The 20,044-nt window shown below is 40.7% G+C and overlaps 1 protein-coding gene across 1 annotated transcript in view; it reads right to left on the reverse strand.

Annotated features, from left to right (window-relative positions):
• Positions 1–6,496: 6,496 nt before the first annotated feature.
• Positions 6,497–20,044, reverse strand: part of LOC135177886 (vitellogenin-1-like) — a 43,134-nt gene continuing 29,586 nt past the window's right edge. Inside the window, exons 23-36 of the mRNA XM_064148309.1 lie at positions 19,544–19,988; positions 19,104–19,378; positions 18,964–19,020; positions 17,514–17,723; positions 16,718–16,924; positions 15,582–15,724; positions 14,918–15,056; positions 13,103–13,238; positions 12,217–12,403; positions 11,707–11,804; positions 10,981–11,075; positions 10,720–10,879; positions 9,390–9,551; positions 6,497–6,769 (exon numbers count right to left, since the gene is read on the reverse strand). Coding sequence (XP_064004379.1) covers positions 6,651–6,769; positions 9,390–9,551; positions 10,720–10,879; positions 10,981–11,075; positions 11,707–11,804; positions 12,217–12,403; positions 13,103–13,238; positions 14,918–15,056; positions 15,582–15,724; positions 16,718–16,924; positions 17,514–17,723; positions 18,964–19,020; positions 19,104–19,378; positions 19,544–19,988 — 2,433 coding nt within the window. The 3' untranslated portion in view covers positions 6,497–6,650. The remainder of the gene's footprint in view (positions 6,770–9,389; positions 9,552–10,719; positions 10,880–10,980; positions 11,076–11,706; positions 11,805–12,216; positions 12,404–13,102; positions 13,239–14,917; positions 15,057–15,581; positions 15,725–16,717; positions 16,925–17,513; positions 17,724–18,963; positions 19,021–19,103; positions 19,379–19,543; positions 19,989–20,044) is intronic.

Raw genomic sequence — 20,044 nt, forward strand, 5'->3', positions numbered from 1 at the left:
TTAACATGGAGTGCAGTGTGAATTTTGAAGCTTGCTGAAAAACTTATGGATGGTGCATGTTGCCCAGCTGCAGGGCTGCCCCTGCCAGGACCTGAGTGAAGATGCCCATGCTAAGAGAAGATGAGCAGGCCAGAGCACACAAATAGATAGATAGGGAAGGGAAAAATGGGACGTCAGGAAGAAAAAGGCTACAGATAACGAAGGTAAGTGCTGTGGTCAAATCTATCTATACAGAATTCCTCTTTCCCAAAACCCATTTCAAAGTAAACTCAGTAGTGTTAGGACATATAAGCATTCATTGTAAACTACAGCTAAGTGAACTGAAAAGGGAAAAAAAGGGGGGGGGAAACAGATACCTTTTTTTTTTTCCCTTTTGGTACATTATTTTCAGGTGCCAAAATAGCAACCTGCTCACAATGATCAAGGTAGAACTGTAAGTGCTATTTTCAAACAGCTTTGGATTCTCTTAGCAAACTGTTCTCCTGGCCCTGCTTGCAACGTGATTACTGCCTACCCAGCAACAAAAGAAAGGAGAATGTCTCAGGCAAGGCCTTTTTCCTCCAGAGACACTGTGAAATGGTGTTTAAGAAGGTACAGAATTGCAATGTATTTACAAGAAGAAAACTGCACAGTAATCAAGTATGGAGGTCAGAGGAGAAAAAGAAAAAGCACCCCAAACCTTGATTAGAATTCATATAAAACTGTCTGGAATGTACTATAAATAAACCTGGAGGAAAAAGATTTAAACTATTATTAGTAAACAAAAAAGCCAGTAGATGGCATGAGAGACCTTGATATTCAGCATAAAGCTCAGCTGGCCACTAATAGCTGCTCTCTTCTGCAACCTTCTGTGCTGTCTCTGGTTTTAGCCCTAACTACTGTATTTGCTAGATTCCTGAGGTTTCTTATTCATCAGCTACACTTAGATCCACACAGTACATTTATTTTTAGGGACAACTAAAGTTCGTTTAATAGTTCATTCAAACATGCTGATTCAAAGCCTAGCTCTGTTGAGTTTAACCATTGACTTCAGTGGGTTGGAATGGCACATGTTATATTTTTCAACGCTCATGCTGTGGAGCAGGCATTTCTTTTCCAGGAGGAGTCTGATACTAACAGTTTTGTCCTTTCCTATCACACTGCAGCTCCTTCCCCTGGAGCAGAATGACCATGCTTTCCTGTACTGTCATTTAAAATCAGTGAATCAAAAGAGTCAGGTCTGATGCACAAGGGGGGTGGTTGTCTTTGCCTAGGATACAGAATACTCTGTCGCCAATAACCTTTTGCTTATCCCACTGTCATAGGATCTAATTCTAGGTTTGTATGACCAAGCCACTAAAGGTTAGTGAACAAATGGAGCCCATTGTTTAGATTTTTTTTCCTAAATGTATAGCTATTTTAAAGTTGGATAAATCTGAAAATTAAACCCTTCAGCTTAGCAATAATATACACTCATGTGGTTAGCAGATATAGTGAAAAACTTTTTCATATCTAGAATCACTGAAGAATTTGCAGGAGATGTATGGGGCTATAAATTCATAAACAGATTCACTCTGTGCTGGGTCAAGAACTGGCTGGATGGCAGAGCCCAGAGAGTGGTGGTGAATGGTGCCACATCCAGTTGGCAGCTGTCACTAGTGGTGTTCCCCAGGGATCAGTGCTGGGCCCAGTCCTGTTCAATATCTTTATTGATGACTTGGATGAGGGGATTGAGTCCAGCATCAGTAAGTTTGCAGATGACACCAAGCTAGGAGCAGGTGTTGATCTGTTGGAAGGTAGGAGAGCCCTGCAGCGGGACCTGGACAGGCTGGATGGGTGGGCAGAGGCCAATGGGATGAGATTTAACAAGGCCAAGTGCAGGGTTCTGCACTCTGGCCACAACAACCCCAAGCAGCACTACAGGCTGGGGACTGAGTGGCTGGAGAGCAGCCAGGAGGAAAGGGACCTGGGGGTACTGATAGATAGTAGGCTGAAGATGAGCCAGCAGTGTGCCCAGGTGGCCAAGAGAGCCAATGGCATCCTGGCCTGTATCAGGAACAGTGTGGCCAGTAGGACAAGGGAGGTTATTCTTCCCCTGTACTCAGCACTGGTCAGACCACACCTTGAGTACTGTGTCCAGTTCTGGGCCCCTCAATTCAAGAAAGATGTTGAGGTGCTGGAATGTGTCCAGAGAAGGGCAATGAAGCTGGTGAGGGGGCTGGAACACAAACCCTGTGAGGAGAGGCTGAGGGAGCTGGGGTTGTTTAGCCTGGAGAAGAGGAGGCTCAGGGGGGACCTCATTGCTGTCTACAGCTACGTGAAGGGAGGTTGTAGCCAGGTGGGGGTTGGTCTCTTCTCCCAGACAACCACCAATAGAACAAGGGGACACAGTCTCAAGTTGTGCCGGGGTAGGTCTAGGCTGGATGTTAGGAGGAAGTTCTTCCCAGAGAGAGTGATTGGCATTGGAATGGGCTGCCCAGGGAGGTGGTGGAGGCACCGTACCTGGAGGTGTTCAAGAAAAGCCTGGCTGAGGCACTTAGTGCCATGGTCTAGTTGACTGGATAGGGCTGGGTGCTAGGTTGGACTCGATGATCTTGGAGGTCTCTTCCAACCTGGTTGATTCTATGATTCTATGATTCTATGACTCCATTGAGTAGGTAAGTAGTCATATCCTTCTGATGCAGAAAATGAGGCACAGAATTCCCCAGCCTCATATAAAACTGCATTACACATATACAAAGGCAGGATTCAGACTCTATTTTTTTTGGCACTAATTGTTTTTAAACAATACTGGAGTACCATAATTGCAAGGTCACATTCCTTGATTACAATAATGAAGTCCAGAGTTCATTGCTTCATAAAGTTGAGAAGCACTAGGAGTGAAGAGTGCATAAACACTTAGACTGTGAAGTACACATTTTAGTAGTTGGTAGGCTGTACAAGTTTGCTTTGCTTTATAAGACAGGACAGGCAGAATGTGCAAATGAGGTTTGAAATCTGGACTGCAGATATCCTCCCAGTTGGGTTAGAAGTGTCTGTGTGGTATGTTAGAAACTCCACAGGGGCTTTTTGTCACACTTGTACTGCTAATTCTCTTAGTTGCTTTAGCAAAACAAGCTGATTCTAAGCATTTTGCTTTGCTATGCCCACTGCCAGCCTCAGTCTTTACTAACTTTCATTGTATTTAGATTTTACAGCTGCAAAATCAGTGGACTCTTTTCAGTCAGTTGAAGGCATTCAGTCATCTCAGCAAGAGAGCACTAATGAACAGCAACTGGACAGAAGCTGTCTCTTCAAAATCAAAATAATAAGAGCTGTGTCTCACCTATGCCCTGCACAGATGAAAGTTCTGTGCCTGGGTTTTGCTAGGGACTGCTTTCCTCTCTCTCTGAGCCTGCACTCCAGCCTGGGCTTCATTGTTGGTGGAGTAATGGTGAGCGAATTCCCTGGGGCATTTTCATCTCTCTTTCCTTGTGTCTGCAGAGCATGCCAGCTAGCAGTTCCCTTAGGAATTTCGGCTCAAGCTGTTGCACACAGCCTCTGGCTGTTGGGAGCTTTATCGGCCAAGAACGCCACAGCCAGCAGATAGTGCTGACAGAGAAGCTTCTGCAGGTGAAAAGGCACATGTGTGGTTTTAGCATGGGCAGGATACCATTTTCCAGGCATGATAATTTAACAGAATAAGAGGTAGTAACTGTTTTGGTGGAGGAGCCATCTCGTTGGTAGAGGAAGCAGGCTTTCAGCAGGCCTGACCTGCCACGCTGGCTGTTTCTCTTGACACTGCGTAGCATCTAGAATCATAGAACCATACAATCAGACAGGTTGGAAGAGACCCCCAAGGTCATCCAGTCCAACCTTGCACCCAGCCTTGTCCAATCAACTAGACCATGGCACTGAGTGCCTCATCCAGGCTTTTCTTGAACACCTCCAGAGACGGTGACTCCACCACCTCCCTGGGCAGCCCATTCCAATGCCAATCACTCTCTCTGGGAAGAACTTCCTCCTAACATCCAGCCTATACTTCCCCTGGCACAACTTGAGACTGTGTCCCCTTGTTCTGTTGCTGGTTGCCTGGCAGAAGAGACCCACCCCCACCTGGCTACAGCCTCCCTTCAGGTAGTTGTAGACAGCAATGAGGTCACCTCTGAGCCTCCTCTTCTCCAGGCTAAACAACCCCAGCTCCCTCAGCCTCTCCTCACAGGGTTTGTGTTCCAGGCCCCTCACCATCTTCATCACCCTTCTCTGGACACGTTCCAGTATCTCAATATCTCTCTTGAATTGTGCCCAGAACTGGACACAGGAGTCAAGGTGTGGCCTGACCAGCATTGAGTAGAGGGGAAGAATAATCTCCCTTGTCCTACTGGCCACACTGTTCCTGATATGTATTATTATATATCATCATTTTAGAATAAAATAATTTAGGACTGCAAATCAGTCTCTGTCTTCAATGTTTTTTTTCCACTGACTTTAACAGTCTGTACAATATTTTTTTGGGGAGAAGCAGTTGCCTTTATGAGCTGCTTGTATTTTTTTGTACTGTACATTCCAGCTTGATGATTGTTAATTAGTATCATGCTTATGTGTAGATAACTGTGTTTTACTGCAAGCAGAATTACCTCTCTTTCTAATGACCCCTTGCTGTTACTAAATTTCTGTTCTAGTAGTTGAGGGTGAAAGTTCATTTTCTTTCTCTCGTTGTGTTTCTTCACTACCTTTGTTTTATCTGAAGTGGTTGACTGGCAAAAGTTTCTCTCTTGTAAACAAGCAGATTAAAGACAAAGGTGTTGGATTAAAGATGACAGTCTGATCCTATGAAAGACAGTACCAAATCTCCCATAAACCACGGTGAAAACAATGCCAGGATGAAAAGGGCTCTCTAGGTGTAATATTAGTATGATTTTAAAGGGAAATGGAATGCAATATCCATTAACTTTCCTCTTCTTTGGGGCTATCCTTTTTGTAGTGTAGCTCTTTTGATGAGTTGGAATAACAATGCTTTCATGCAGGGAATTTATGATGCTTTGTTATAAAGCAAAAACAGTGTAAGACCTCACATTACTGGTCTTAGTTTGAACATACTTGCATGAAAAAAACAACCCTGTTGAATAGATAGACACTATCTACATATAGATCCTGTACACATGAAGGTTCTCACATACAACATATAGACTAAATTAAGGTTGTGAGAAGCAAAAGAGGCAGGTAACCTCCTTTTTCTCTCTGTAGGTTATCCTTGGAAGAGAGAGGCAGAGGCAAACATGCTTGCCACACGTCAAGGGCTCACCCCATTGAGCCCTGGCTTGAACAGACTCATAATGGCTGGCTTACTTCTGGAAATAATTAATTAAGTGCAACTACACTGAGAAATATTGGATCTTTTCCAGTTTGAAGTTGGTGGCAAGCTGCAGCTAGAGAGAGAGGAGTACAATGTTACTCATGTTTCTGCTGTTGAAAGAAAAGCACAGAGAAATGATATTCTGTCATTTTTCAGCTATTTAGTCTTCAATCATCTTTCTGATAGCTTAGCTTTTGATTAGAAAGAGAAGTGTTTTCTTTAATGACATTTTCCTGACACCATTTGGGTTCAGCAGTATCTTACCCATGCTTAGGTTTCTCTTGGAAGAGCATCCTGGCTGCTACTGGCTGTTATGGAAAACATATCATGGCTCACTGTATGGTGGATTGGTGTACAAGGGGAAGAGATATTGTGCCACAGCTGGAGGTTTGAAGGTGTCACCTATTCCTGGTCCTCTGGGGTAGGAGGGAATTGCCTTTCTGCATAGGTCTTTCTAGCAGAGTGACACTTCACTGTTTAAACACAGTCTAACTGTCCTGCTTCTACTTTATTTTAGCTTTATGATGCTATTGATCTGACATATTTTTCTATGTATTGCTTTTTTAACAGTATTTGGAATAATACTTTATGTATTATTGTTCCCTGAAGTTTTTGAAGGCATCATTTTCATAGGTATACAATAGGAGATGGTGAACCAAAAAAGAAAAAAAAGTTCCTCTTCATACTTTTAGCTCATGAAGCAACAGCACATCCATTGAAATTGAAATGAAAATGAGGACTGTGTCACACACTATAGCTCTCTGGAAAGCTACAGTGGGAGTCTAGCAGTCCAATTCATTCCTTTGTAGAATGTACTAAGGCTAATGGTCTTGCTGGGAGTAAAATGTATTTTTTTGCAGAACGGTTCCAAGAACAGACTTTGCTCTTTACCAGAAAACATAAAAGAAAACAAATGCTTACTGTGTCTTTAGTATGCTAAATATTAAATTCTTTGCACAATGGAATGTTAGCAGTAGCCATAATCATGTTTTCCTTTCATCACCTAGTGAACACAATTTTAAGAAAGGGCTGCTGTAATTATATTTCAGATGAAAGGAAGCAGAATTTCTGGATAATATTATAGTTGGCCTGATTGTTTTGTTGATAGAGAAAAATAAAGAGGGAGACCAAATGAATACTTATTTAATGAACGACACATTTATTAAGCAGTGCAGACTGTACATAACGCATTTCATTTTGGATGCAGTGCAGTAGGCTTATTTTCTTCAATCACATTTCTTAATATTTTACTAGGGCTATTACATTCCTTTCTTATCTGTCCAGCTATTCAATTATTTGTATAGTATGTCTATAGCACAACACTAAAGCATTTAGCTTAACTACAGTTGCCAGTGCAGGTACAATCAATGTCAGCATCCACAGACTCCACGACATCCTCAGAAGCTGATTTCTTATCGCTGCTTCTCTGCCATTCGGGCAGGCTTACAGCAGTATCTGTCAGAAGACAAAAGGCATTATTAACTAGCATCAAGCAAATTAACACTTTTCAAGGAAATACTGTTTTGATGGCTGCCAACTCCCTCATCAAGTAAAGAATGAAATCCTGCCCCCACAACTGACGTCTAACTGACTCATTGGCGTGGAGTGGAATTTTCATCCATGATATAATTATTATAACACTTCCCCAAACCCCAAATGAATAACATTTCACAAAGCACAAAGACAGCAGGCAGGAGGCTGTAGAAGTGCTGGAGGTAGCCACCATCAGTATAAGACCACCACGTAGTAATACACATCAGAAATCTCTATGTTAGTGCTGCACACCGCTGTATATTTCCACTGACTATTTGTCGCAGTTCATTCTGAAGGATAAGCCCTTTGGAGAATTTTCAGAGCTTCATAAACTTCTAATTAAAGTTTCCCATATATTGTGAAATCTGGCAGCGCATTGTCAGTTACAGTATTAACCTTACCACACTGCTTTATCAACAGCAGCTTGAATAAGCCATATCCCTTAATACTGAAATAATCTAAATGGAATAATGATACTCATCCTCCCAATAAATATTCTTAGCTAGCTGAAGTTTTATCATTGCATCTGGAAGAATATTAGAACATCCATTTAGATTAAGTTTTTATAATGAGAACAGTAAAGCTTTCATAATTTTACTTCCATTTGTTTTAGCTCTTATTTGGACAATACATTTATAACATGCCATCTCTCATCACAGGGAAAGCTGGAGACCCCTATATGGGTTCAGGTTGTATCAGTTACTTATCTCTTGAAATCCTGACATTCTTTTTGGCTAAATTATTGTCCAGTCTGAGGCATAGGTTTTGCATAATAAACTGGATAATAAATATTTCCCAGAAAAGAGCTGCAGATGCTAAAAAAAAAGTAATGTTTTCAAGCTCTGAAATGAGAAATGCTATGAAATATGCTTTTTATATAAATTAATTCTGGTTGTGACTCTTACTATTGGCCACACTCTGGGTTTGATAACTGCTGCTTCTCCAAGTGACTGAGAAAAGAAATTAAAAAAACCCCAGTTTTTAAGGGATGGCCTCATATTCCTACCGATCCTTAGCCAGAAAAAAAAAAAAAACAAAACAATCAGCTTGCTAGAAAAAAAAATCACAAAATGGTAGCTCTGTCCTTCCTCTTCTTCCTTCTTCCTCTCCACCCCTTTCCTTAGGATAAATAAATCTAAAAAGCCCAGGATTAGGAATGCTGCAAGCAGACTTCTGAGCCTCTGCTTCAGTAAATGAAGCAGAGAAGCCTACAGTTGCTGTAAAGGCAGCACTAGCTGTGACAACTAACATATCTTTTTTTTTCCCCCCTGTTTTTTGTCTTTTCTCACACATTTTTATGAGAGAATGAAACAGCTTTATTATAGCCTAATATACTGAGGCAATGAGTGGCCTGGGGTGATGACATTTCAGAGATATGGACTTGGATACACAAAAGAAATCTGTGAAACATGGGTATGACAAGATTTTGGAAGTATTTTTTTGGTTGAGTGCAGGTTTTTCTTTTCATAAAAGGATACATCCATTCACATCTCAGGGAGCTGCCAGAAAACTATTAGCACTCTCTCTGTGCTGCTTGCTGAATAGGTGGTTGTAGATGGCTCGCTGTTATAGAAAGGTACTCATTGCTTTTATGGACTGATCAGCACATTGCAGATACTAGTAACATGAGCCAAGTGTGAAGTTCTACACAGATGTGTATCAAACATAAAATACCCTGTTCCTCTCCAGTTTCACTGCACTACATTGGCCTCAGTGAAACTACACTGCCTTATCCCAGCCAGTAACGAATATAGCAAACAATGGTTGACACAGACAGCAGACCACTTCAGTGGATACTCCCTAATGGTAGCTTTTGCTTTAAGGTAGGTATATAAATACTGTGTAATTCATTAAAAGACTATATCTGTAGATTCCAGGCTAGATTCTCCTCTCATGCTTATATTAACTTCAGTGTCAACCTGTGTCAGACAATGTATTGCACCCATGACAAAATGGTATAAGTGAAAGGAGAAGTAGGTGTTTTTAAAACTTTGGGGCACAAGTGTGGGTGTATAAAATACCTTTTAAACCAAACCATTTTTTGGAACAATCTAGAGAACATTTCAGGAATGCTTTTCTTTTTTTGCTGATGTATTGCATAGTGACATAGCATGGCAGCCTAATCACAGCAGTCATGTCACACAACTTGACTGATTTTCAGTTGCCTTGCTTGCCCTGGTGTAGGCAAAATTGCAGGCTGTAATGTGCATAAAAGGACTCAGTGTTGCTTATCTCAACTTTATGAAGACACTGAAAAAAATGGGAAAAAAGATAAAAAGAAAAAAAATGGCATCGATCACAGCTGCCACTTCTGCTAGCTCAGATGTTTTCCTCAGATGATGCTGCCTGCCATCATCTAACCTAGCTTTTAGCTGTCCAGTACTGTCAGTGGTTATAGCAAATACTAATGGGATTAAACCCAGCATCTCAGAGAGGAGCTGGAGCAATACAGGTCTTTGTGTGGCTGTGCCGTGTTTTGTTCTTTTGAGTGCTCTGACAGAGCTCCTACAGTACATGACACAGGGAGAGAAAAATATCATACCTTTTGGGAAACAGTGGAAGCCAACCTTAACTGAAGTTTTTTCGATTGGAGTACAGTCTTTCATACATTTCAGTACTGGGTCAACAGAGTAGCACGTAGATTCCTCTCCATCAATAGTAGGGTTTCGATTCAGCTTCACATAGCTGCGCTGCAGCTTGCACCCTAAGAGGAAAAGGAAACATAGTTAAAATTGTAGAAATAAATTCCAATTGATTGTTGCAATAATAAAGGTCCATATTTTCTCTTCAGCTTTTATTAAAACACAGGTGCCTGACAAATCATTTTCACAGTAGCAAGGTTATCAAGGTAGGCTGATAATAAGTTGGGGGATAGAGGAAAGAGTCTGAAAGAGAAGCTATTTTTCAAATCTAATTGCACAATATAACCCAAATGGAATAATGTATATCCAGGTTTTTATAACTACATAATACACAGAAAATAACCTCTCATGTCTGAAAGCTATCAAGAACAGATACTACAAGCACAATGGCTACTTCATTGCATTAGGAAGAATGTCAGCTGTAGTGAATAGATTAAAAAAAAAAAGAAGCAGCATTTATGTAATAACATCAAGGATAATTTTTTTATTGGATGATTTTTATAATGCTGCAATTATTTCACTAGAAAGGTACAATGTAACTTAACAGATCCTAGCTGTTTCTCTTTCCTGACACACAGACAAGTACAATTCTGCTGCCAGAGAAGTCAAGGAGAAAAAAAACATTAACTTCAATAAAGTTATCTCAGGTCCAAGGTAAATGGAGACCTGCAGAACAAAACGGTATTGATGTTATGGGAGACTGTCATTGTATTTCCAGCTACATGTGATGAACTTCTTTTCATATTTGCCTCAGATTTTACCCTCAGATGGTGTAGAACAAAAAAGGAAAGTTTTTATCACTCTGAAAATTTAAGTAAACTAAAGATTTGACACCGCATTAATAGACTGCAACTTGGATTAAATGAAGTCTGGAGGTAACAACTGAAACTGCTTTGATTCAGTGGTGAAAATCACACTTATTTCAGCTGGAGCTAGGTTAGGCCTTATTTTGCCTCTTCAAGGAAAAGAAAGCTACTCAGTGTGAGAAATGATAGTAGAATAATTTATTTGACATTGAACAGCACATGATACAAAGGCTTTTGTTGTGGTATATGTTGTCTATATTCACAGACATTGTTTTAAACAGTCAGTGGTTAAGGAAATTACAATTGATACATGTTGCAATTTTTGTTTCTAAATAAAAGATTGCTGCTTATATATATTTTTTTTCTAGCTATTGGGAGAGTAAAAGTGAAATCATACTCATAAAGTGTTTTCATATGTACTCACCACCAGAGCAGGTTTCTTCTAGCAATACCCATGAATGAACAAAAGCAGAACTGCTGTGTGCCAGCTTATGATTTGGCATTTGGAGTTCATTGTGCTTTTCTCTGTCATTATTTCCACAAACTCCACAGGTCTTTCCTCTCATCCATGAAGCAACAGTAACCTACAAAACAGCACATCTTTGTAGTGAATGCTGAAGTGTTGGTCTGCTACACTGCCAAGGTACTAAACAGAAAGAAAGCAGTAATGTTCAAAGCCAAATACCTTAAGTACCACACCATCAAAAATCACACTACTCAGTCCATGTGCTGGAGCTTCCACGATAATTGTTCTTCCATGTTCATAAATTCTAACATCATCTGTAAAAAGATAGACAGTGAATTGTAAGCTGTCCTGCTGATTCTCAAATCAGTAGAGAAACTGAGCAGTGCATTCTCCTTCACAACGGTAGGTTTGCTGCAGGGTTTTTTTGGTGGTTGGTTTGGGTGTTTTGGTTTTGGTTTGTTGGTTGGTTTGTTTGGGTTTTTTTTTTTTTTTGTGGCAAGAGAAAGCAAAAAACAGAAGAAATGATGTCTTTATGTGCAAAAACACTTTACTGCAGTTCCCTTTAGTTGGAACTGACTTCTGTATCCAGTCTGCAATGTCACAAGGTTATAAGGACATTGTTGGTGCTCCAGCTAAATATCTGAACAAAAGCATCTGTGATTATAACAAGAGTTTTTTCTCTAAAAAATCACCAACCTGAACGTACCATACACAAAAGAAAGGACTTTATTTACCCAACAGTTAGGGTGAAGGACAGTAAGTGTGTATATACTGAAGGAAACAGGCATGTGAGTCAATAGAAATCTTAAGAAAGTGAAGTCCCTAGCTTTTCTTTAATTCCACTTTGTTTTCATTACGTTGATATTTTTCCATGGAATTTATAGAAACAACTTGAAGTTACTGAGTTTCCAGGCCAGTCCTGGAACAGCAGGTATCGTGGCTTACCTTTTTCATACACAGAAACTTTGCTGTGTGATAGAACTGCTTCTTCGTTGCATGTCACAAGGAAAGATGAATTTGTAACAGGACAGATTGTGATGTTCCTTCAGAAAGAGAAAAAAAACCCCACAAGATATGAACAAAATGTGAAAAAAAAGTGAAAAGGAGAGAGATTTGTGACCAAATCAATTTGAATATTTGAATTTTAAATGAATGAATGAGCTGCTTTCTTCTCAAAGTGCAAAATTCATTGGCACTTTGGGTTTTGAGATTCAGCCTTTAAAGAAAAGACAGTATGGGGACTTAATGAGCACATTATCATAGAATAATGGCTTTGAAGACAAATGGAACTAAGCCAAAGTGTCTCAGAGGAGGATTCCTTCTGAATATCCCACCTTTCCCCAAATACCTGATTGGAAACCACTTTCACCTAGAAGCTAGACAGTTCCCATCCCCAGACTAATTCCCTGAAACTTTATATCTAATTCCTGAGACTTCAGGATAAACCACACTTACAATGAGGTTGTATTGATGTGAACCTTTCTCGAGAAAGACTGAGGATCAACCTTTCTTGTAGTAATGATGAATTTGGGGTGTTGAGTACAGTCCTGGGCCACTATTAGGTTGCAGCTTTTATTGAAAGAATATGTATGGCTCATGTGGTCAAATGTTTTGAATTCTCTCTCTGTGACTTCACATGTAGCTGCAAAACAAAACCAGAAGAGAAATGGCAGATGTGCCAATGACATATGGGATTCTGCAAAGTGTTGAAAGCTACCTCTATGAGATTGCACTACAGAGCAAACAGGAAAGAATCATCATTTCCTTGGCAGAAGCTTTCAATGCTACCAGTCTGTAAGGACAGAATAGCAGTGCAGAATAACTAATATACATAGACTATATTAGTATTGATTTTAATTACTGGCTAAACACAAAATTCAAGCTAACAGGGACTACAAGGTACCAGATTCTAGAGAAACTAAAAATGGTGACTAACCATGATAAAAAGTAGTTCACATTTCCCACAGAAGTGCTAGGAACCAACCACCTAAGACTCAGATTACTCCTTTTTGAATAAAATAAACAAGGCAGAAAGCACACGAGCTGTTTTGTGCCTCTCAATGAGAGATGGCACCCTCATAGAAGGGGCAAAAGACAACCTCTAGTTCTTGCAGATGGATATGATTCCTGGGCTCTGAATATTTACATTGGTTTGAAGTCTCTTCATCCACCTGCCAACAAATATACTTCTAAGTGAAGGAATGAGCTTTTCAGAAAACAAGGTTAGAGATGCTATGCTTCCCTAGAAGATCTCTATGAGGAAATGCAAGACTCAGTCATGGCAAAGGACACATCTGTAGACATTACTTATTGAAGAGACAAGCATATAAGTAATATTTACATTGATCTTCTTTTGCTATTTGTGAAGCTATTTCTGAGAATAAATTCCAGGCAGTGATATCTGGACTCTCATACACTGGAGGCTGGCCTAAAGGCAGAGTGAGGGGTAGTCGGAGAGCCTGATAGTAAAGTGTTACCTAAAAAGGCAAAAATGAAAATACAATCAGGTAAATTGAAACATACTGCTCAAGAGATGACTGCAAACAAACAAACAAAATTACTCTCATCTTGAAAAAAAAAAAAGAAGCTGCATTTATGCAATGCATTTGTGATAGTCTCTCTAGGACAGACGGAAACCCTAAGCTTCTGTGAGGAGTCCTTGTCTTCTGGTCACACTTCTTGAGTTTTAAGGACATTGGAAAGTAACCAACTTGGATGAGTCATGGAATCATGGAATGGCTTGAGCTGGAAGTGACCTTAAAGATCGTCTTGTTCCAAGTGCCCTGCTGTGGGCAGGGACACCTTCCATAGACCAAGTTGCTCAAAGCCTCATCCAACCTGGCTTTGAACACTTTCAGGGAAGGGACATCCACAGCTTCTCTGGGCAAACTGTTCCAGTGTCTCACCACTTTCACAGTAACCTAAATATACCGTCATTGTTTAAAAGCATTATCCCTCATACTATCACTATAGTCCCTCTGCTTATTTCCTGTAGTCCCTGTTTAGGTACTGGAAAACTGCTACAAGGTCTTCTCAGAGCCTTCTCTTCTCCAGAATGAACAACCCCTACTCTCTCAGCCTGTCCTCACAAGGAAGGTGATCCAACTGCCAGTCATCTTTATGGCTCTCTCCTAGACCCACTTGTGCAGGTCCATGACTGTTTTCTGCTGGGTGCTCCACAACTGAATGCAATACTCCAGGTGGGGTCTCAGTAGTTTCAGTGGTAATTACGTGATTTCCTTAACAACAAGGTAACAAGTTAAGTAACTGAGTACACTGATGGCTGCATCTATTAGAACGAACAGCATCCATTACAGGCTGAAAACTCACATGATGGGCATTGTGGTAAGATCCCTCACTAGCTACAAATTACATTTAGTGAGAGAATCAAATGGATGTCTCGTGTGCCTACTTCTTTATATCACATACTACAGATCCTGCAATACTGAAGAACCACGGCAGGTTAAAGACACACTAATTTATCTGTGTTGGAATATCTAGCTGTTATTTATTTGCCAGAGATCCACAGGGGAAATTTTTCAAAGTGGTGTATAGGGATTTGGTGGACAAGGACCAATTAATCAGAGAGATTCTGCAGAGCCAGCCTGTGCAAGCTACTCTGAAAGTGTAACTAGCTCCTCCAGCTTGATAAAGGCAGAGTTGTGTTTGTAGCTATCATAACTTGCTCAGACCTGTCTCATCAAATATGGTTACTGCAGATGTGGGACTTCAGTGCCAGCACGGACAGATGCTGCACATGGCTGCAACAGAGTGTAGGGTGTTCTCAAGGCTTCCATTATATCTTCTGAGGTCCCTGTGCATCCCACACAGCTGGTCACATTGGGAAAAATAAATTAAAGTGTGAGTGCAGAACAGGCGTACTTGAGACAATTCAGATCTAGCTGCTGCTCTTGGCACGGAAATAAATTAGTCAACTACAGAATCTGATTTTCAGCTTATTGCTACATTGCTTCAAAGCAGCACAAAATCAAGAGTACTCCTGTATGTGTTTCAGGACTCGTGTAGTGTAGTCAGGTATATAGGATTGTCTCTAAAAGGGAATGTTTTGCTTTTTTTCCTTTACATTAAATAACAAAAGCTTATTAGTTGAAAATCCATTCAAGGTAAGGAAAAGAAAATAAAAATTGACACCTACCCCAGGAGCTTTAATTACTGTATCAATTGTTCGTGGAGATGTTGCAGCTGCCCTTACTATAATTTCATGAGATGGATTTCTTTGATGTGCTTCTGAGAAGCCCAACATGAGAGCTGTACCAGGAACATACTGCATGAATCTAGAGATAAACGAGATGTGAAAAGCTCAGGTAGGTGAGCAAATGCAGCAATGGGAAGACTACTGGCAGTTCTAAAAACATAGGGGAACAACAGAAGAACCGAAAAGTCAAGGAAATAATACTGTGGATCAAGTGAAATGGTTGATTTTATCCAGAAGAAACATATTGGTTTTACTTTGCTCAAGAGTGTTTTCTGAGGTTGAATAGAAGAATATTTCAACCCCTCCCCCCCCACACCATTTTGAAATAGAAAACAATTTAATATGGAAAATTAAATTAAAAATGTCAAGTTCTTAAATATTTGGGGGATATCTTTAATATGAAACATGGGGGAAATGTAGAACACATTCACAAAACTATTTTGTGCCATTGAACTTATGTTTTCCATCTAAAGAAGCCCCAGATCAAAACAAAACCCACACATGTTTGGGCTGAAAAATGTTACCCAGCTCTTTCAGAGTTTTTAGAAAGCCAAATAGCACAAGAAAGGCAGAAGGACAACTTAGGAAAGAGCAGATTACATACACTGTGCTTGTCTTTTTTATCCAGGATGGAAGATTTCCCCATTGCACCTTCAGCTGCACAGCTGGCTTCTTTGCCAGTTGGCCTGTGGTAGCTGCGGCTGCTATCTTGTAGTCCTGGCACTCTTTGCCCCATCTCAGTCTGGCCTTTACAAACAGGGAAGAAGTCAGGCAGACTTCAGAAGTGAATCACAGAAGCACCCCATACCATTTAAAAATTCAAGTTTTTCTTCTTTCAAGACATTTCATAGCAATTCTTTATGTTTCCAAGTCTTCCTTTTGCTCTAAATACTACTACAGAGATTTTTTTTCTTTTGCCTGCATCTGGAAAAATCTGGGGCATAGTGCAAAAAATACATCAGGTTTGTCATCATTTTCTGAGATTACCTTAGACTTGGTAACTTCATATAATCAATTTGCATTGTCTTCTGTAAGACAACTACAGTATAATTTCTATTAGCCTTCTCCAATACCTCTTGATTTGAACCCCACCCCACTTTTTTTTCCGACTGAAATATCATGCTGAATTTGTTAATCACGGCTGCAAAAAGCAGAGGTTTGTAAATTGTTATGCAAATGTCACTTCCATTAAAAGGAACATGGGAAGCACAGCACAGAGAGATGAAAAGAAGAAAATGAAAGACTTGTTCCTTCATTTATGGTGCTCTCTCAGGCACCAACCCAAAGTAAACCCAACTTTACTTTTTCCATCTTTTCATGTAATCTTATGACATACAACATTTAAAATGCATCTAAGTTATGAGTCTTCTGAAATGAATTACATAGAGAAAAAACAGCCAGAATCCCAGACAAGCAAACTCATAGCAGAACAAATGATAAATAGGTTGTGATGAAGCAGTTGATTTTTCAAACATTGTTTATCCTTCTACTGATCGTATTTGGAGGTACTGTGAAAATCAGTATCCTGCCAGATTTTGAACTGGGTATTTTGGATTATTTTTTTATTCAAAAGAATGGGAGGAAGGTAGGAGCATTTTCTGAAGCGTTACAAACTTTGTGAAGCATTTCAAAGTATGTATGTTTTTAACTGTTGAGTTCTAATCAGCAGCTGCTCTGCACTTATTCAGTAAACTCTGGGTTTTTGCATGTGTCTCTGGGTGAAGCTGCCTGCGAGCTTACCTGTGCTTTCAGAGGCAGTATTACAGCATCAGCACACACTTTCCAATTGGTTTCAGCCAGCTGAACCACAACTAGTTGCACATCAACTTTGGCAGCATCGGAACGAACATATGCTGTAGCCTGATAACCTTGATTTGTGTTGTCACTCCTTACTGCCTGTGCCACAATCGTAATGCCAGGTGGAATTACGTCTCCCAGGAAGTTGCGCTGAAAAACAATCCCCAACCATCTGTGCTTAAGTATTTCTGTGTATTCACTGGGAAGCCTACAGTCCAGTTTATGTGTGCTGATAGCAGGAAGCAGCCCTTCATCCATGAGGTATTTCTATATCCCCAGTATTTAAGGATAAATTTGACTGGAATCTTGATTATTTCATTGCCTCTAGGAATTTTCTAATACATGATTGTTTTGGTGTGGGTTCTTCCAATCCATTTTTATGCACATAGTAGAATTATTTTCTCTTTAAATTACAACACAATTCCCTTCCCCACAATTTGTAAAATAATTTCCAAATCCAGGCTTTCACATACTGCAAGAACCTTTAGAAGGTTTAGAAATGAAGAAAAATATACCCAAGCAACCAGCAAACAAAATGCCAAAGCCAAGAGAGTTTGGAAAAAAGTGTTTTCGTGGGGGAGAAATCTCTCACTGGACTTTGACTTTCAGTGTACAAACTTGACTTGCAGAGTACTTCCGGACCCTAAGTCTCTCAGGTAGTTGGAATGCTACCACATTCACAATTCCTGTTCTGCAGCCAGGAAAGTCCAGCTGCTCATTTGCTCCATGCAGATAGTACCTCACGTGTCAGGCTGGAATCATGGCTGTGGAGGATACTGACTCCTCTGTGCCCAGCATTTCCTTCATGGTGGTGGCTGCTGCTGCTGCTGCTGCTGCTGCTGCTGCTGCTACTGCTGCTGCTACTGCTACTGCTGCTGCTGTTACTGTGGCTACTTCCTGAATCAGAGGAAGATGATGATGATCTACTTGATATCTTGCGATCTGGATGCTATAAAACCAAAATAAGTTAAAAAGGTATGACATGGCCTTCAGTTTTGCAGTGTAGATATCAAAATCAGAGCTATAAGCTTCCCTCTATAGGTAGCAGACAGACATATCTAAAATGTTATTTTTACTATCACAAGCAGACATGAGATATGTTGGGTTGGAATACATCTCTGACCCACTTGGACCCTTCTGCAGACAGGAAGGCTGCATAGAGAGTGATTGCAAATGGCAACATCACATTGCCCAGGTGTGATGTTAGGGAAAATAAAAATCTGACGCCTAATAAGTGGTGAAATAGATCCATTTTTTTAGAAATAAAAAAGAAACTACAATTTAATTAAAATCAACGTAAATCATCTTCCTCATTCACGTGCAGGATACCCAATAACTTTACAAGTAACACCTCCAAACCCCACTACACCATCATCCTTCTAATATATACTTAGAATACCTCTGTGCCATAATACACACTGAACCTAGTTTCTGACACAATCCACATACCTGATGATTTTGCCATGATGGTCTAAAAACTGTGGACATAGCTATTCCTATTGGAAGATCTCCCTGTTTTATAATTTCCCCATGGTTTTTATTAACTTAGTTTTGGCTTCATTGTAGAGCATCTAGCCCAAAGGTATGCTAATTGAAATTTGGGGATTGCAAGTGCTGCAGCAACAGTCAGTATTTTAGTAAGAAATTTGCTTATCTTGGTTAGCAATGTTGTTATTGAACAGTATGTAATGCTCAAGTGAAACGAACCAAGCAAAGGCCTTAAGTAACATAGAATCAGAGAATGGTCTAGGTTGGAAGGAACCTCAAAGATCATCTAGTTCCAATACCACCACCACCTCCCCACCCCCCTGCCATAGGCAGGGACACCTCCCACTAGAACGGGTCGCTCAAGGCCTCATCCAACCTGGCCTTGAACATCTCCAGGGAGGAAGCATCCACAACCTCCCTGGGCAATCCGGTCCAGTGTTCCACCACCCTCACTGTAAAGAATTTCTTCCTAACATCTAGTTTGAATCTCCTCTCTGCCACTTTAAACCCATTATCTCTCATCCTGTCATTACAAGACCTTGAAAATAGTCCCTCCCCAGCCTTCCTTTAGGCCCCCTTCAGACACAGGAAGGCTACTATAAGGTCTCCTTGAAGCCTTCTCTTCTCCAGGCTGAAGAGCCCCAACTCTCATAGCCTGTCTGCAGCCACCATGGGGAGGGACACTAGAATTAGGGACCTACCTGAGGGATGTGAGCAGACTTGAAGCGGAGTTGGTATACTTTTGGAAGGTGATATTCCTGCAAAATTCCAAAATAAATTATTTCCTACAGCGCAGTAAGGTTCATCTTCTAACAGAAGTCAAAGCATTAGACAAATTTACCCGTTCTGTGGAGATCTTGTAACCACTGTTAAACTGGGACTTGATATGTTTTTTCTCAGCTTCTCTGTCATACTTGCTTTGGCGGTAGGAAGCAGCAGTGCTTTCACTGCTGCTGCTGGTGTCACTGCTGGTACTTCTGCTGCTACTCTCTTTCTTATACTTCTGCACACGGATGGTTTTCTCTCCTTTGGCAGTGCTGGCATTTGGAAATTGTGTGGCCTTGGACTGTTTCTTAACCTTTTTCTTTATATCAGATGCTTTGCTACTGCTGCTACCTGTGCTGCTTCTGCTGCTTCCTTTGCTGATACCACTACTGCTGCTGCTGCCCTTCCTGCTGCTGCTACTGCTTTTGCTACTGCTGCTGCTTTTGCTACTGCTACTGCTGCTGCTTTTGCTGCTACTGCTTTTGCTGCTACTGCTGCTGCTTTTGCTGCTACTGCTGCTGCTTTTGCTACTGCTACTACTGCTTTTGCTACTGCTACTACTGCTTTTGCTGCTGCTGCTACTGCTGCTACCGCTGCTTTTGCGGCTACTGCTGCTGCTTTTGCTACTGCTACTACTGCTTTTGCTACTGCTACTACTGCTTTTGCTACTGCTGCTACTGCTGCTTTTGCTGCTACTGCTTTTGCTACTGCTGCTACTGCTGCTACTGCTGTCACTACTGCTGCTACTGCCGCTGCTACTGCTGCTGCTACTGCCACTGTCCCCAAAGGGATAGAATTTCTTTTCTTTGGCTTTGGATTGCCTTGCTTTCAGATTTATCTGGGTGTCTCCTTGTGGTGATGTGTTGTCAGAGTTGCTGCTGGAGGAGCTATTCGTTGTACTCTCACTACTTCCACTGGTGCTGCTGGCACTTGATGATGAACTTCTGGATTTTCTTGTCCCCTAGTCAAAGATACCATTTGAAAACCAAAATTAATTTCTGTGTTTCTGCAGAAGGT

The sequence above is a fragment of the Pogoniulus pusillus genome, chromosome 8, assembly GCF_015220805.1.
Source record: "Pogoniulus pusillus isolate bPogPus1 chromosome 8, bPogPus1.pri, whole genome shotgun sequence".
Taxonomy (NCBI): domain Eukaryota; kingdom Metazoa; phylum Chordata; class Aves; order Piciformes; family Lybiidae; genus Pogoniulus; species Pogoniulus pusillus.